This window comes from Podarcis liolepis (assembly GCF_965112155.1).
Source record: "Podarcis liolepis genome assembly, chromosome: 3".
NCBI lineage: Eukaryota > Metazoa > Chordata > Lepidosauria > Squamata > Lacertidae > Podarcis > Podarcis liolepis.
The window spans coordinates 85774941-85792773 of record NC_139557.1 but is presented as its reverse complement, the minus strand read 5'-3'; the positions used below and the strand labels follow the sequence as shown (position 1 = coordinate 85792773).

The window sequence follows — 17833 nt, the reverse complement described above, 5'->3', positions numbered from 1 at the left end:
CCCCAGGGGAAGAAGACTCAGAGCCAGGGGATTGGTGGTGGGTGCTTTATCTGAGATTCCAGCATCTTGGGGGATTGGACTAGATGACGTTTGGGTCTTTTCCAACTCTAAGATTCTATGATTCTATGACAATGAGTGGTCAGAGAAAGAAAAGACTGTGGGAGGAAGTGTCGGCAGCTGGCGTGGCAACAGGGTTTCATGAGCAGGAAGAGTCTGTGGCAAAGTGCAGTCCAGACTCTGAGGCAGAAGCAGAGGCTGAAGAGGGTGAGGATCAAGAGGCTGCTGAAGAATCCAGGGAGTCTCCCCCTCCTGCTGCAACCAGCTCCCCTCCCCACTGGTGTCTGAGAACGGGCAGAGAAATGAAATGACCAGAACACAGATTACTTGTGTGCAGATGCAGTTTGAGACGGGGGGGGGGCAGGAAAGGAAGAGCTTTAAGGAGGGGTGGTAAGACAGGGACCTTCAGTCCTCACAACTGTGTCGTCGGGGCAAGACCTCCAAGTAGAGTTGCCAAGACCCCTAGGCCTGAGCTGTGGTTTTGTTTCCTTGATTGAAGATTTAACTTCACTGGTCTCGGGTGATTTATGGGTTTTTTTGTTGCTGACCTACACATGACTCAAGCCCTGACACCACCTCCTCTGTACCTGCCTGCTGCCCACTCCTCTTCAACTTCCTTTTGCTTCTCAGTCACCTTCACCTTTGGCACCTGCGGGCAGCATCTTCCGTATTGCCTGTAGCGGCAAAATGTCCTGGGCCAGCCCTGGAGGGAACAAACTGGAAGAGGTCCCCCCCCCGGGACCATTGCCATTGACTGTTGCCATTGGGTCCCCTGCTGGGCTGTGGACCAATGGCAGAAGCCCAATGGTGCCAACTGTTGATGCTGGCATTTACATTTATATTTTAAAATGTAACTAGCCACATAACTAATAAATAAATAAAGACGCTGGCCCTGCTTTTGTTCATAGGATGTGCAAGGAGCCAAGCAGCAAAGTCCAGGCCTCTAAGAAATGGCACCGTTTCATTTTTCTTTATCTCATTAAAGTTAGAAACCAATTAGCTTCACTTATTTCAAGTGGTCCTTTAGAATATGTACTCTGCATTTCATCAGATTGCCTAACACAAAGTGTTTTGTTTCTTCAGGGAGAGGAGAAATGTGGTGCAATAAGCTAAACTTTGGCTGTTAAGGCTCAGGTTTGGGCAGGCCTGGTAATTTTCCAGGACCACTTAAGAAAAAGAAAAAGAAAAGTAAAACCATAAATAGTTGGTTCAGTAGGGAATTGCATAGTCCAGGCTTCCTCAACCTTGGCCCTCCAGCTGTTTTTGGCCTACAACTCCCATGATCCCTAGCTAGCAGGACCAGTGGTCAGGGATGATGGGAATTGTAGTCTCAAAACATCTGGAAGGCCAAGGTTGAGGAAGCCTGGCATAGTTCTTCACACAAGCTGCAATTCCTTCTTTAGCAGTCAGTGGTATGAACAGGCCCAAGATACATCTTCCTAGTAGAGTAGCATAATATAATTAAGAGATCCTTTTTCACATTGTTGTTTGCAGCACAGTAGATCAATGTACAGTAATCTATCTATTATGTAATTTACTGGTGCATATTCACCCCCATTGTGGGTATCATTTGGATCTTCTGCCACAAGTACCAAAACATCTTGAGTCTCTCTGCCTTCCCTGATTGGTCTGTTTTAATCTCTTGCAGCGTCACTGTTCCCAGCCCACCAACCAAAACATCAGCATTGATAAACTGTAAAATGGCTTGTGACAAACTTATCTTCTAGATGGAGATCTTGCAGATTTTTCAGAACTCTGACCTACACGTCCTCCCCTCTGCTCATTTCCCACCCTCTGATTTGATCATATTACATAAGAGCTAGCAACGGGTGCATGAGTGAAGTCTACACAGTATTCCATCAAGTGCAAGTTAAAAGCCAGTACTCATGGAAAATTGGAATTTAAGGTTCTCTGTAAGCTCTTAGTAAAAGAGAAAGCCTTTGATGAAACATTTGATGAAATCATTTTGTGCACAAATTCAATAGTTTATTTTTTAGCATGCTAGCACTTGACTCCAATTAGGATTAAATGTAAGGCATCTGCTAGTCGATGCTGGACAGATTATAGCAAAATTTGTATTTTGTATCACATGTGGAGTAATGGGGAAAACAAAATCCACCCATTTTTTACTTTACCAGAAGACAGGAGTGCCTGGCATGCTCTGGTCTATGGGGTCATGAAGAGTCGGACACGACTAAATGACTAAACAACAACAATCCTTTACCATCTTCTTTAAAAATGGGTATGAAAAGGAGAGTCTAGGGACTACTGCTGGAAAAACTGATGCAGTAATTGAGACATTCAGAGTGCCAAAACAAGGTGGAAGACCAGTAATGGGGAGCCTTTGGCTCTCATGCAATCTGACTCCCAACTCCCCTCAAACCCAGCCAGCATGACTAATGGTCAGAGGTGGTGGGAACTGTAGCCCCCCAACATACAGGGGGCTACAGGTGCACCATCCTCAGTTTAATAGTAAAGCGGTTTCCCTTCTTAAAAATAAATACAATTTGGAGAGGTGATAATTTTAAAAACATCATATAATGCTGTCATTCTGAAGATTTTCATTCATTTCTTTGAGCAGTGACCTTCAATTTCCAACTATTGACTGCTGCATTTTATTTAGTAGTTAAAATTATGTGCTGTGAAATTTATTAGATACTTCTTTGGATTGGGTTATGTCTGTGTTTTAGTGGTGCAGAATTTTTGTTCTGAATTAAAACAAAAACAAAAAGGCAGCAACATGTCTTTCGTTGGAGAGCCTGTGTGATGCAGTGGTCAGAATGCAACTAGACCAGGACCAGCACGGCCCAGGTTCAAATCCCCACTCAGCCACTGGGTGACCTTCGGCCAGTCCCTGTCTCTCTAGTGAACCTGCCTCCCAGAGTCATGGAACCTATGCCAAGGAATCAAAGACACGCATGCCTTTGTCTCGCCCCCTGCCATTAAAGTGACCGGCTCCATCTTAATTCTTTACTGCTGGGAGCAGAGATCTGGTCATTTTACTGTCTCAGGAGCCACTCATGCTTTCCACAGGAGAAGCGTTTTGCTCTAGCTCGCTCTGCCTGCTTTGCATGCATCCTAAATGTGCTGTGCCACAGCGCTTAAGTAAACTGATAGAGACGTGAAACTTTAAACTGCGGTTGCTTCCCATTTAAAAAAACAACAACAGGCAGTGGGTGTAATAGCTTTATGGAGGGCAGTGCAATGTTTATACATCTGATCCATAGGGAAAGCAGAGAGGCGGTTTTAAAGAGACAAAGTACTTTTTGACCTTAGCTGGAGCAGCCTGGGAAGCTCTGCCGCCCTTTAAAATGGGAGAGCAGGACTCTCTGTTGCTAAGGGGTGTTACAGGCGGATGGAGGAGAAGGAAAGGAACTGCGCTATTTCCCTAGCAAGGATCAAGGCATCACATGAGGCACATGAGGAGCTGGATTAAATGGCTTATAGAATTAAGCGCTTCCGATAGCCTGACAAAAGAATGGAGAAACTTTTTAAACTCCGAGGTAAACCTTCCCAGATCTGCTTGTGGCAACGGCATCCACATTATAGCACAGGCCCATTGTCCCTGCTCTCCCATTTAGGGTGGCTCATCTGGACACGCCGCACGTAAAGAGAAGCATTCCCTATGCCTAATGTCCAAGCTGCTTCTGCTGGCCACACACTTGTCACGTACGTGTGCTGCTGCTGCTGCTGCCCACAGGATTCAACTTCTGGCATGCACCGACATGCCAGTGCTTTTTTTTTCAAGAGTCTGCCACGATGTGCCCAAAGCCAAATCCTGGCATGGCCCTGGGAGGAGCACGTGACGGCATTGTATTTCCCTTTTGCATGACTTAGCAGATTTGTCCTCCCACACAAGGAGAAACTGTGAGCAAGGCCTGTCAGAGGAAATACGCAGGGAAGTGCCCATACGCCTGTACTTTCCACATCGGCGTCAACTGTGTCATCATTGTTATTTATTACATTTATCTGTTTACTACAAAAAAAGAAGTTTTTCTCAAAGTAACTTACTTTTTGGGGGGATGACACCATACACTACCAAATTAAAAACATATCAGAAAATAGAAGAAATTTGTTAACTAAAAGTGTCCAAGAGATTTTACTTTTTTGGGCTCCATGTTCACTGCAGATGGTGACAGCAGTCATGAAATTAAAAGACGCCTGCTCCTTGGGAGAAAGGCGATGGCAAACCTGGACAGCATCTTAAAAAGCAGAGACATCACCTTGCCAACAAAGGTCCATATTATTAAAGCTATGGTATTCCCAGTAGCGATGTATGGAAGTGAGAGCTGGACCATAAAGAAGGCTGATGGCCGAAGAATTGATGCTTTTGAATTATGGTGTTGGAGGAGAATCTAGGAGTTCCATGGACTGCAAGAAGATCAAACCTATCCATTCTGAAGGAAATCAGCCCTGAGTGCTCACTGGAAGGACAGATCCTGAAGCTGAGGCTCCAATACTTTGGCCACCTCATGAGAAGAGAAGACTCCCTGGAAAAGACCCTGGTGTTGGGAAAGATTGAAGGCACAAGGAGAAGGGGACGACATGGTTGGACAGTGTTCTCGAAGCTACGAACATGAGTTTGACCAAACTGTGGGAGACAGGAGTGCCTGGTGTGCTCTGGTCCATGGGGTCACGAAGAGTCGGACGCAACTAAATGACTAAAAAACAACAATAACAACAAGTGTCCATCCTGGAATAGCATAAAAAAATACATGCTACCCCACTCCAGTGGCTTTTATCAAAACCAGCACCTTAAACTGAGCCTAGAAACTAATTGGCAGCCAATGCAGTTGGGCCAGTACAGTATTGGCGTTATGTACATCCAGTCAGCAATCTGGTCACTTACGGTAATTCTTCACTAGCTGTAGTTTCCAAACTGTCGTCAAAGGTAGCTCCACATATAATGCATCAAAGTTATTCAGCCTAGAGGTTACCAGAATGTAGATAACCAAAGCTGGGCTATGGGGTCTGTCCATATGGGGTCACAGCTATAGGATTTTAAAGAGAAGATCCAGGGAGAGAGAATCAGGGCATGTGATTTTGCTACTGGCTGGTAATTTTAGGTCCTGGGAAGCATTTTAAGAAAGAAATTATAAATCAAGTTTATCTCCCAAGTAATCCCATTGACCGAAGCATACCTTCTGAAGCCGACATAACTTGAGGACTGCACCCTTAAAAGAGTAAAGAAAAAGCAACCACTTTTAGAGAAATGTGACTGGGACAAACATTTATTTTATAACTGCTTTTATGCCAGCTTTGGCCTCTGCACTTTCCATTTCTGCTGCTGTTCTATGTATCATTGCCAAAATGTTTCCTTGGTTGGATTTCTTTTCCTTTAGACACGGTTTTCAAAAATACAAAAACTAAATAATCAGCCATACAGCAATAAGAGAACAGATATTGCAGAAGTTGGTTTAAATGTTATTCACACCAGTGTAGACAATATGATGAATAAGGCACTGTGCTTGTTCCCTGGGAACTTTGTGTTTTTGAATTGTTTTTACATCTCTCTCTCTTTTCTATTTACCTTGTGTTGACATTTGTTGCTGAATTCCACTTGGATATAAATAAAACCCTTTTTAAAATAGTGCAAGTTAACATCTGAACTTTAAAAGGCAGAAAGAATGTATTTTAAAATGTCTTGCGCTTGGCACTGAAAAGAAAACAATATAAGCCCCTGAAAAACCTTTGGTGGGAGGGATTTCTAGAGATGGCATTTTCTTTCCCAAAAGCATGGGGTGAGAGCTATAGAGCCTTTTGACATAACTGCAGGCCCATGACAATAATTCTTTGTGGCCTTGTGAGTAAATTCTTTGAATTCTGATCCCAGCCCAGGCATGAGTTCACTAGATGATTCCTCAGCCAGAGTTCTGTAAAATGGGAACAGCAGAAATCTCTCTCACAACTCGCAAAACAGCAAAACTTTTTCCAGCGTTAAGTTATAATTGTTTGTCATGCTCATTGGGAGAGTTTTAAATTTGGAAGAGATGTTAATTGCCGTGTAGTGTTCTCCTCAGGCAGGAATTGTTCACCCTCAGCTGTAGGGATCTCCCCTCAAGGAAGGATCACTTGACTAGTTCAAATAGCAGCTGATTGAGCAGCCAAAAATCACGCTGAGTCACATGCCTGAAGGCAGTTCTCAGAGTTATGGATGCACTGATGTGGTGAGAACGTTAAAGCAGAAAGCTACTAGGATAGTGAAATTACACTGAAAGATGCATGGGGAGAATTAAACAGAGAAGAACTTCAGGGACAGATTAGCAAAGCAAAAAGGGGATAAGGCTGATTGCTATTGGACGTGTTAAGAAAGGCAAGAGCTGAAAGAAAGGTTAAAAGGTAGGCAGTGTGTAGTAGTAAATTCTGAAGTGCAGGCGCTTCCCCATGTCAAGTTCCCAGACCTCGTCTAAGACTATACGTACAACAAAAACAAACTTTTGACTAATGCAGGCATTAAGTCAACTTGTCTCTCTTTCTCTCTCTAAATCACACACATACGCACTTGGCTTAACATTCAGCCAGATGACGCGTTCTGGTGGACTTGAAAGCTTGCTCACGATTCTGTGCCATTTTGGTTGGTCAAAAGTTTTCAAAACAGAAGCCACAGCTTAATCTTTAGCCCTGCATGCCAATGTAACCTGCTCCTTCCTCTTGCTTAGCTCATGTAATGGATTCCTCTCTCAGGAATAACTTACAGGTTTGATTGGCAAATAGTGCTCCAGCATAGGACACCAACACCCCTGCTTTGATATAAGTGGTGGTGCTTCATCCCTTTTCCAGTATGCCACTGGTACCAGCAGAGAAGCCATGAAGGGGAGGCCGCAAAGCCCTGCCTAAATTTCCTCCAACATGTCTTTTCCTTTGGATATACTGGTAAATTGAGATTGCCCTAAGAGGTATGTTTGGCCTTAGAATTTACCACCTATTTTGGGAAATAAGGTGACAGCTAGCCTGCAGTATCCAATCACATCCACGTCTCTGGCCAAACCTAATTAGGATCCGGTGACTTAAGAGTTTGAGCCATCAGCAAGAAGTCCTCTATTCACTTCTTAACTGCACTCACAGCAATCCACCCTCTCAGCCAGAGTCAGCTGGGAATCTGCAATATGGAAACAATAATACCAGCCTACCCTACAAGGCTCTTGCAAAGTGGTTTTATTAGTCAAAAGCATGTATTATTATTGCTGCACCCCTTTGGAGAAAACATCAGTGGATGGATATCTGAAAAGCTGTGCAATAAATTACCTGTGTGTGTGTTTTAAAAAAACAAACCTCGGGGTCCTATGATTTCACAGAGAAAACAGTAGCTAAAAGAGTGATAATTAAGACAGCTTGATTTTTCCACCAAAGCGACAGCGCCAAAATGACAGCATTTGCAGTATTCGGTATTTGGCTTTAGACAATAAAGAAACATTAACTTCTCCACAGGTGTCTGGTGCTGTCCAATCTGGTGCTGTCCAATCATCAGCAGATCAGAGCTGGAAGCACAAGGAACTGCCTTGCTGCGGTATTCATGCAAAAAGCTATTTTATCCTGGCTAGAATAAGCTCATAGAGGAAGGACTTGCAGAGGGGGGGGGGGGGCAGATTACAGCTGTACGTTACCATGACAATTGCATGAGCACAGCAACTGTGCCTGAGCCCCAGTGCATGAGAGGCTCTGAAGGACTGCCTACCCTTGTACAAATTCACCCGTTCAGTGATGCCTTGCTCCAAAAGCCACCCATAAAATGGAATTTCCTGCTTATGCATTGACCGCAGGATTCAAGACTAGTGCCCTGGAATCTGCTTGAGATAAAGGAGCCTTCATCTTTTAGTGGGAATCTGGTCTTCCACACTTGAGCAAACCATCACAACCTACCAAAATGCAGCAAAACCACCTACCGGTATATTTCTCCCAGCTAATTCAGAAACTTTGAATACAATTGTACAGACGGTATTAAGCTATATCTGTCTATATAGACAGCATCTCACACATGATGCTTAAAAGAGAAGGAGAGAAGCTCATGCTTCACGTTACTCTTCATGCGGAAGAGAAAAACAGGAAAGGCATTTGTCCTGCAAATGGGCATTTTGGCCACTTTAAACTGCATGTGTGAAAACAGCCATCGTTCGAACAAGAGATTGTTGTCATGGTTCTTGTCCCCGCCAATCATTTGTTTCACAGCTGTCGGAAATCAAGCTTAAGCTTGAGAGGACGGCAGGTCTCCCACAACATTAGCTCCATAGCAGTTGGAAGGGCAGGAAGCTCAGGAGGAATGGGACTCCTATCACCAATCACCCTTTTGCATCTCCTGAACAGAGCCTCATAGCCTGCACAGCAAGGCAGTAGCCTCCCTGGTGGTGCAAGGAGGGAAATTTCAGCAAAGAGCATCAGTCGCCTCCCAAGGTCACACAGTACATCGGCAACTGCAGTTCCCTTTGCCTTGTTACCACTGGCGACCCACATGTATTTACATATTGAACTCTGAGCTGAGCTCAGTGTGATGGTGACAGGCCCCTTCTGTTTAAAATGGTGTCAAATGCAAAGGGAAGACACAGTTTTTAGAGCAAGAGGGGCATGTGGGCAAAAGGAAACCTTGCCAACTTTCTGGAAGAAGAATATGAACATAAGAGTCCTGCTGGATCAGGCCTGTGGCCCACTCAGTCCAGCATCCTGGTTTCACAGTGGACCACCAAGTGCCTATGAGAAGGACCTGATGGAAACAGCGCTCTCCCCTCCCGTGGTTTCCAGCAATGGTGTTCAGAAACATATGGGCAAAAGGCATCAGGAGAGCAACAGAAGAAGGGAAACCACAACGGATTCCTCTTTTGCTCCTGTGAAAACAGTACAAATCATCTACACAACCTCTGGATTGCAACCTGGGAACCCTTCTGAACACCTGTGCCGATTGGCCAAACCTGGCACAGCTCCATCATTGAGATGCCAACACAGTTGACCTAGGACAGCTCTGACTAGTGGGGAAAGAGAACAACAGAAGGAAATTGGGGTGGGGGGATTAGAACGGATGAAGACACTCTGCTAGCGTGCAACAGAAATGGCCTTGTGTTTCACAGATTTGTATTCAAAGCTGTGACCTTGAAAACCTGGAGATCTGTACACATAGCCAGCCCTGGAGACTTAGCACCAAGGACACAGCAAAACGATGACCGATGCCTGCTCTGCACCTGCTTGATGGAATATCCCAACACTCTTAACCTTGTTTAGACTAAGATAAAGCACGCCTCCATGAGGCACGCCTCCAGGCTTTAAAAAGAAAAAGAAGCAGCCTAGCCTAGACATTAGTGGCAAAGTTCTATTACTTAGTCAGCATTAAAGCCTGAGGGAGGAAGCACAGTCAACAACTTACATGCAACTTCCAGGCAAGCTCTCTGGTTCCCTGCCACAGACATGCTACGCCGAACACCACAATTGTATCTGGAGCTCCGTTTTATTCCACTCCACCCAACCCAAGGGTAAAATCAAGCACTGTTGCTGCTGCATCAAACGGGCAAGCAAACGGCATCAGGTCAACCGATAGCTTCCTGAGCATCAGCTAGTTTATCTTTGGGAGGCTTCAAAGGGCAATTTCTAAGCTTTCTGCAGCCAAATCCAGTTAAGAATTTAGCAGACGCTTTATGCCCTCTGGGCGATTTCGCACCATTACACTTTGGAGGACACGCGCACCTTGCACCAGCTAACGTAAGAGATTTATTTCTCCCTGGATGTGCACAACTAGCAATGAACGGGGATCGTTGAGTTCCCGAAGCTGTGACAAGGGTAGGAACACGGCAGGGCGTGCGTAAAGGGCGAGCTAATCTCCTCTCCATGCTGCTGAGGAACTGTGCCTCCGAGCACACCCGCCAAAGCACTCGGCCCGACTTGCTTTTCAGAAGAACGACATGTGCCGGGACAGACGCGGCCAAGCAGGCGTGCGCCCAGGCTCCACTTTGGAAGCAGCGGCTGTGCGCCAACGAGATCCGTCCTTGCGCGTCGGAGCCGGAAAAAGGACGCCCCCACCCCCAGACGCAGTTCAGAAATGAGCCCCTCGGGGAGAAGCGGGTAGCCCTGCGGACGACTCTTACCCCAACCCCGGACGAAGGGCGCCCGCCTCGGCTTCTTTCTCTCCCCCCACCCCCGGGTGTTTACAACCTGTAGGTTCCCTCTGCAGGGAACTCGGCTCAACCAAACGCAAGCAGGAAGCACAAGCCGGAGCCCCGAGGCACCACCGCGCACGCTTACATGTTGCCCAGGGCTCGGCCACCTCGCCGCCGGCTCCAGCGCTTTCTCCGCCTCTCCCGCGGAAAACTCGCCGCCTTCCACCAGACTGCTCGCTCGCTCGCTCGCTCGTCCCGGCGAGACTTTTCTGCTCGGGCGCCTGCTGAGTATCCCCAGGTCCTAGCGCGCCCGGCGCTTGCTTTTATCCTCTGGCGCCCTTGGCGAACCCTTCTTAGATCGGAGGCTTTTATTTGAAAGCAGGACTCTGCTCTGGCACGTGTGAATCAGTAATCAAAGCAGTGCCCTTGAGCAGGTGCAGAGTGCCTCCCCCACCCTAGGGCAGGGCATCCTAGGCGTTGATGACAGCTCTGCATTGCAGGCAGAAATGCAATAGGTGAAGCTTTCCTGTATCTCCTTATAGATAAATGTTGCCACACACTTTTTAAAATTGTTTCCCTTCCACGCAGAATAAACACCACAGTTGTAGTTCAGTAACATCAGGATGACTAAAGGATCTCCACACCTGGAGTGGACGATATCAGGCTAGAACTGGACCAAGGGCCTGTTTTAGTTGAAGCCAGCTCTGTACATTGGAACGCAGTGGCTTCAACAGAGACTCCGATGCTGAATGGGGAGCAGCATAGGCTGAGGCAGCCTGAATCAATGGAGCAGGAGAAACCCTATCAGCAAAGTGTTAACAAAGTGCAGTCTCCTCTTGCCATCTCATGACCTTCATTTCCTGTTTGGGCGCAGATAGCTTGTAGCCTCTTGCCCTCTCTTACACTCTGGAAATCCTGATGCAGGAGGCCCTGCTTCTGAAGGGAAGAGGTGTGAGCACAATTGAATTTCAAAAGAGAGGTGCCAGAATCTCACCTGAAATCTCCTATATCCTTAATGCAAAAACTAGGAGGGCTGCCAGCAGAGAAGGAAAGGTATAGGCCTGTTTGTTCATCCTTGGACCAATGGCAGCTCTCAAGGGTATCAGGCTCCAGTTCCTTCACCTCACCTGCTCCTTAATCTTTTACTGGAGATGTGAGGCAGGGGGTGGGCTTGGTACCTTCTGCATATGAAACATGTGCTTGAGCATTGAGCCAGGCTCCCTTTGTTTCCAAGGTTAATCAACACTATGGACAGCCATGTAGACTTGGTTCAGAGGCTTTACATTAGGGGTTATCAGTACAGTACCTGCCTTTTCTTGGCGTCCATCAGTCCCCCCCCCCCACTTGCTGAAATTAGGCTTGAAAGAAGCATTCTGTTGTAGCCAAGGAAACAGGATGAGATGGGTGTGTGGTGCCTGCAAATTTGCCATCAGGCTCCAAACGTTTGGTGACTCCTAGCCTATATGCACCATCACTTGCTAAGCAGGCCTTGGAACCAAATTAAACAGTAAGAACATAAGAAGCTGCTATGATGTTACTATGACATTTCTCCACCTCTAGTGGCACTTTCAGAATGCGCACACCTTTTGGACTAGTGTCTTTGCGGAAATGGAATTAATGTAAAACACAAAACATGACCACGTCAACTTCATTAGTGCTGTTAGGGATAACAGAAGAAGCCAACCAGCTTTTATGTTATAAAGAATTGCTGATAAGAGCTGATAGTGGTGGTGTGTTTAGAATTTGCCAGGTGTTTGCGTTCTGCAGATAGATTATCTGTTGACTCTTGGCATACTTATGTTTGGACAGTGGTGCTAACAGAGGAAAATGACACGTCAAATACATGCTAAGGGGAAATCAGACCCATTATCCCTCTATGCAGCTTGGCAACCATTCACCTCACATAGAAGCAGTGGGATGGCCAGATATGGAGACCACCTCAATCAAACAGAGGACTTTGGAAAGACTTAGTAGATTGAAGCCGTTATGATTTGCCATGGTCTGTGCTTTTGCACAAACTTTCATACCCCTTTGATGCACCTTGTACTCTCTAAGTGGGACAACCACCAAGTTACTTGTCACTGTATTCGCTTGTTAAGGTTTGGGAAATTAACAAAAAAAAGACTATTTTTAAAAGAAAAGAAAAGAAAAGAAAAGAAAAGAAAAGAAAAGAAAAGAAAAGAAAAGAAAAGAAAAGAAAAGAAAAGAAAAGAAGTACCTGCTGGATCAGGTCAATGGCCAATCCAGGCCAACATCCTGTTCTCACACTAGCTAACCACATGCTGATGGGGAAACCTGCAAGGAGGACCAGAGTGCACCAGACCAGAGAGCATAGCTATTACGCTTAGTAGTTACTGAGAGCCTTATCCTCCATGAATTTGTCTAATCCTTTAAAAAGCCACCCCAAAGCCCCCAAAGCAGCATGGATAGCAATACAATGGTAACAAGAGAGCTGGGAAGTTAGTATTCTATAAAGCTAACACAAGCCACTGACTGGTCACACAATGATGACTCTGCAAAACTATAATATGGGACTAGAGTCCTGTCCATGACGATGCAGCAGCCACCACTCTAGAGTTCTCACCCATGACTAGAAGCAGCACTCCGGAGTCTCAAGAAGAGATCTGTCTTTGCTCTGGTAAACAGAAATGCTTTTTAACTAGTGATACTAGCCGTGAATCCCAGACTTTATATATGTGATGCATCATGCATGTTCTCTACTTCTAGACTGATGCATTCCTGGAGTGCACAACTCTGGGGGGCCAAACATGTGCCACATAAATGTGTAGTCCTGAGATTGCTTTTGCTACAACAGTCTCACTCACATAATCCCTCTGGAATTTTCCATGCAAGCATGTATAGCTTGCAGCCTATTGATGTTGTTTGAAACAGGCCGGCTCTGTCATTAGGTAAGAGTGAGGTGGGTGCCTCAGGCAAGTGGTACTGGAGGACAGAGCCTGCACTGCACCCTCTAAGCTGGCCTACTGCCACCAAGGGCAGTCAAGGACACGGACTCACTGCCAATGTTGAAATCAGTATTAAATTGCCAGGCTGGTTGGCTTATATGGACAGATCTTGTCCTTCACCTCTTGCAATAAACTGCCTTTTGCTAACCCTGGCAAACTGGGTTTTCAAACATGTATTTGAACCTCTTAGCTCCCATGTCTCTCTCTCTCTCTCTCTCTCTCTCTCTCTCTCTCTCTCTCTCTCTCTCTCACACACACACACACACACACACACACACACACACACACAAGCTATGGTGTGATTCTGGAGAAAAATAATGAACAGGCAAAAAAATTAACTGCATCATTTCCCACTACAGTACTTCCCTGTTCTTAACTGCCCTCCTGAACAAATCAGCTTTTCAGCCCTTAAGAGGGTGTTCACTACAATTACTGTACATGCATCTTTCTATAACATCTAGCGAGGCATAGGTGCTGTAAGTCAGAACTGCACCAGAGCAGAATATAGGCAACAAAACTGCAGTGCAGACGTGCTCCATGTTTTTCATGCTGCACTCCTAGGTTCACAATTCTGCATATTCAGATTCATATACAGTATTGTCTCTCTCACTACTTCATCTTTTCATGTATAAGAAAACATTTCCGTCTGCAGATCTTAAGAGGCTGAACCGCCTTCATTAGATGGTTACAGATAATTAAAAGCCCCTGCCTTTTAGAGCGGAGCTGCTTCCAGCTCTCCAGGAAACCAGTGCCAATTTCAGCTTAAACAGCAGCTCTGATTGCCATTCCACACTTTGCTCTTATGAGTGGGCTGAACAAGTTGTCACTGACAGCATGAGATGATTAAACAGGTGTGGTCCACTGCTGGTTGCTTAAAGGCTTCCTCACATTTGATATTTATTACTACTACTACTACTACTAGTAGTAGTAGTAGTAGTAGTAGTAGTATTTATACCCTGCCCATATGGCTGGGTTTTCCCAGCCACTCTGGGTGGCTCACAGCACATATCAGAACATACTAAAATGTCCAACATTAAAAATTTGCTGCCTTCAGATGTCTTCTAAAAGTCTGATAGTTGTTTATTTCCTTGACATCTGATGGGAGGGCGTTCCACATTGTGGGCGCCACTACGGAGAAGACCCTCTGCCTGGTTCCCTGTACCCTCACTTCTCACAGTGAGGGAACCAACAGAAGACCCTCGGAGCTGGACCTCAGTATGATGTTTGATGTTTTATTTTGTTTTTAATATTTTGTTGGGAGCTTCCCAGAGTGGCTGGGGTATAAATAATAAATTCCCTCACTTCCTCCCATTTGAGAACCCGCTACCATTAAAGGGACAAGCCACCTGTTGTTTTCCAGATATCATTGGACTACCACTCCCATCGGCCCCAGCCGGCATTGCTCAATGGACAAGGAGTGCCAAGTGTGCTAAGGAGCCTTAGAGCAGGGTTATTCAGCAGCAGGTTCACTGACAGACAGTTAAATAATAACTCCGTAAACTCTATTACACTTTGAAGGAAGGCACACAGACAGCCAACTGGTGTTTTAATGTGGTGTTAATGTCTCTTGAGGAGATGCAACTGACCATTTAACAAGTCTCATTTGCTGCTGCATTAGGCATCTTAGTGCAGGAGAAAAGAAAGCAAACATTAAGGTTTCTTACGCCCCCACACACACACACACAGTGGAGAACTCACCCTGTATTTCTGAACCATAAAAAGGGTAGGTACAGAAAAACTAGTTCCAAAAGCCTCCACAAACCTTAATCCATGCCCATTCTAAATTAGTAATGTACCAATTTGCCCAAGAAATAATTCCTCTGCTCTGGACTCTGCTGCAGACTTTAGGACTGACTCAGGTTTGCTGACTATCCAGAATAATCCTTGGCCTGGCCTCCGTGTGTGTGTGTGTGTGTGTGTGTGTGTGTGTGTTGACATGTGCATTTTACAGCAGCTTGACCTGCAGAAACCAGATTACACATTATCCCCTGCTAATATCTGTGAAGGCACCAGGTCAAGTTAAAAAAACAAAAGGCAACCCTATATGCCTGCGTAAATAACATAGTCAGGATAATTGGTACTGAGAAAGCGCTTCCTTTTTTGATCCCATCATGAGCCATGCAAACATTTGTTAGGAAGGAAGAGAAGCAACATGAGTCTTCCACAAACCCCTGCCTTGAATACAAATACAGTATTAATATGTATGTGCCTGGGAATGTATTACCTGATTTTCTATATTAGCTTGTATGTCAAACAAAGGCTGTGCTCTGTGCTTGTAGAGAAAAAGCCCATGGTAGTTGGAATATACTACCCTGCAACAGTATGAATGAGGTGGGGTGGTTTTTAACTTTAATTTTCTTTCTCCCTGAAGACCTTTGACCCTTTCAGCTGCTATTCCCTGGGGTTGTTGCCCCTATCAGGGTTGAGTTAAATGGCATAGGGGGCTGAGGAATAAGGGATTGTTTCACTGTGCAGAGCCTACCAGTCCCACCTCTCTCACCCGACCTCCTTGGGAAAAGAGAGAGAGCAAAGGTCAAGCAATGGTGCAGCATAACAGTGTGTCCTGGTAGCCATTGGGCCCAGTCCTGGGAAGGTTCAAGCGCTTGCATGCAGCCACAAATCCTACTCCTGGGCTGAGGAGAATGAGCTGGCATCTCAGTCTTTCTTCCCAAAGAACTTTCTGAAGACAGATTTGTTCTTCTGGCGAGGCGAGGCGCCTTGGCTCCTCTCGCCCAAGGTTTCTCGGGCGCCACCAGGAGAGGCGATGAAGGAATGGCAGCGAGGCCTGGGAGGAGTCGGTACCTGCTCTCCAATGTACAGAGTGACTGAGTAGCTGCTGCCAAGGCCCAAGGGTTCCTTGGACACCGACAAAGGTGTGATCTTCTGGTACGTAGCTGGGGAAAAAATGGAATGGAAAGGTTGCACAGCAGCACCATGAACTGAAAACAAGCAGCAGAACGTGCCAGAGGCTGGTTAACAGTCTGTGGTACACACAGTTGTTTTACTCCAGAGTATCACGTTCATCCCATCTCTTAAGTAAAGAGAGGAGAAGAGAATTCAGGGCAGTGTTTGAACTGAGGCTTATTATGCCTCTGCCCCAGGACCTTTTCTGGTGCCAAGGCTCAGCCATGGAACATGTGATGTAGTAGTAGTAGTAGTAGTACTACTACTACTAGACCACCTTGTCTCTGAGCATGTTCAAAATATGCTTTCCCCTCACCAAGGAACGCCTACCTCCACCCACAACATATTTAGGTACAATGCACAGTTCTGGTCATTATCGTTCAAGCCCTAAATGGCTTAGGACGAAGACTCTATTGTCCATACAAAACTGTCCCATTTTCTACATGCTGTGGGAGAGGCCTTTCTTTGTGGTGTCTGTCCCCCCCACAAAGTACACTAGGTGTTGTAACTCCCAGGATGTACAATTCCAAGGCCTGTAGGATTAAGCACACACCATCTTTGTTTACTTTCTGGCCGTTGCTTGCATACTTTATTGTTTGTGAAGGTCTGCATTTTATGCGATTCAGGCCCTCCAGAAATTGTTTTTGGAAAATTGTAATATTGCTGTTTCTTCTTCTTTTAAAATGTGACTACTTTCACTTTGCGGGGGCGGGGGCGAGGGACAAGGGATATGCTATACATATGTAGTGTCTTCACAGCCTACAAAGGTAACAAGCTTCAACTTCAGACATGTGCCATTGAGTCAAAAGCGTGTTGCTGACACCTAATGGCGACATTAAGCAATGAACTTGTTCCTTTGAGAATAACTGTGCTTTGAATGAATGCAGCCAAGCACTGAAAATAGCATAATGATATCATGCTGGGTACACAACAGACTGGATTTAGTCAGAGAGATTTCAGCTGCATTTGAACAGAAGTCAGTTGGCAAAGGGCCAAACTGAGCAAATGCAGAACATGAGCAAATGAACAAACTCAGCTTTCCCTGTACAAACAGGCAGAGGGGTAGAGGTAGCCTCAACTCCAGTTAGTAACCCATTCTTCTTCAAGGTCATACAGTATGTACCTGAGGTAAAGGAATATGATCGCCTCTTGTTCGCCACTAGCCCATAGTCCTCTTCCTCAAAAATGTAAGGTTCCTGCGACCTTGTAGATGCTGTAGGAGAGCACTGCCTCAGACTGTGATCTGTGGTAAAAATGGCAGCAGATTTCTGGCTGTCTTCTAAGAGGAGAGAAAGGAAGAAATCAAGGATGTGACACAGAGGCAGACCTCCAGGGATTCCTTACTACTATTTTTATTTATTTAACTGAACTTACCACATTATACCAAAGTCTCAAGATGATTTAAAATAATGGACCAAAAAAAAAAATCAACAACAATAATTTACACATTTAAAAATGCAGCACAGTCATCAAAATCACAAGGGTCACAATAAAATCAAGGAGCCCTCTCCCCTGACTGTCTTAAGCAGAACCAACATCAACAGCTAGAAATATTCCAGCAGCAACAGTGAGGTGCTGCTCTTCTTTGTCATGGCCTTTGAAACCTTAAAAACGTATTTTAGGACCCACTCTATGCTCTTGATGGTCAGCTGTTTTTACTGTTTGTAATATTGTTTTTTAAAAAATTGTTGTAACCTGCCTGGGACTTCATAGTAAAGGGCTGGTAAGAAATCTAAATAAAGAAAGAACAACAAGGAGAATATCAAAGACCTGACAGAAGATAAAAGTCTGTGCCTCATACTGTAAATATCTTAACATAGTCACTAGGCA

At 45.3% G+C, this 17833-nt stretch overlaps 2 protein-coding genes and 1 long non-coding RNA gene across 9 annotated transcripts in view; 1 reads left to right on the top strand and 2 right to left on the bottom strand.

Annotated features, from left to right (window-relative positions):
- Positions 1–10459, bottom strand: part of SLC29A1 (solute carrier family 29 member 1 (Augustine blood group)) — an 83171-nt gene extending 72712 nt beyond the window's left edge. Inside the window, exon 1 of the mRNA XM_083497151.1 lies at positions 10279–10459. The gene's annotated coding sequence lies outside the window, so the exon portion shown is untranslated. The remainder of the gene's footprint in view (positions 1–10278) is intronic.
- The window catches only part of LOC310704118, a 429938-nt gene that overhangs the window by 12320 nt on the left and 399785 nt on the right, over positions 1–17833 (top strand). Inside the window, exon 2 of the long non-coding RNA XR_014524574.1 lies at positions 1706–1886. This is a non-coding gene — a long non-coding RNA (uncharacterized lncRNA). The remainder of the gene's footprint in view (positions 1–1705; positions 1887–17833) is intronic.
- Positions 14639–17833, bottom strand: part of LOC310704103 (uncharacterized protein) — a 42664-nt gene continuing 39469 nt past the window's right edge. For all 7 annotated transcript variants that reach the window (XM_083497118.1, XM_083497119.1, XM_083497121.1 and 4 more), the window contains 2 exons: positions 17127–17282; positions 14639–15993 (listed from right to left, as the gene is read on the bottom strand). In XM_083497118.1, coding sequence (XP_083353244.1) covers positions 15755–15993; positions 17127–17282 — 395 coding nt within the window. In that variant the 3' untranslated portion in view covers positions 14639–15754. The remainder of the gene's footprint in view (positions 15994–17126; positions 17283–17833) is intronic.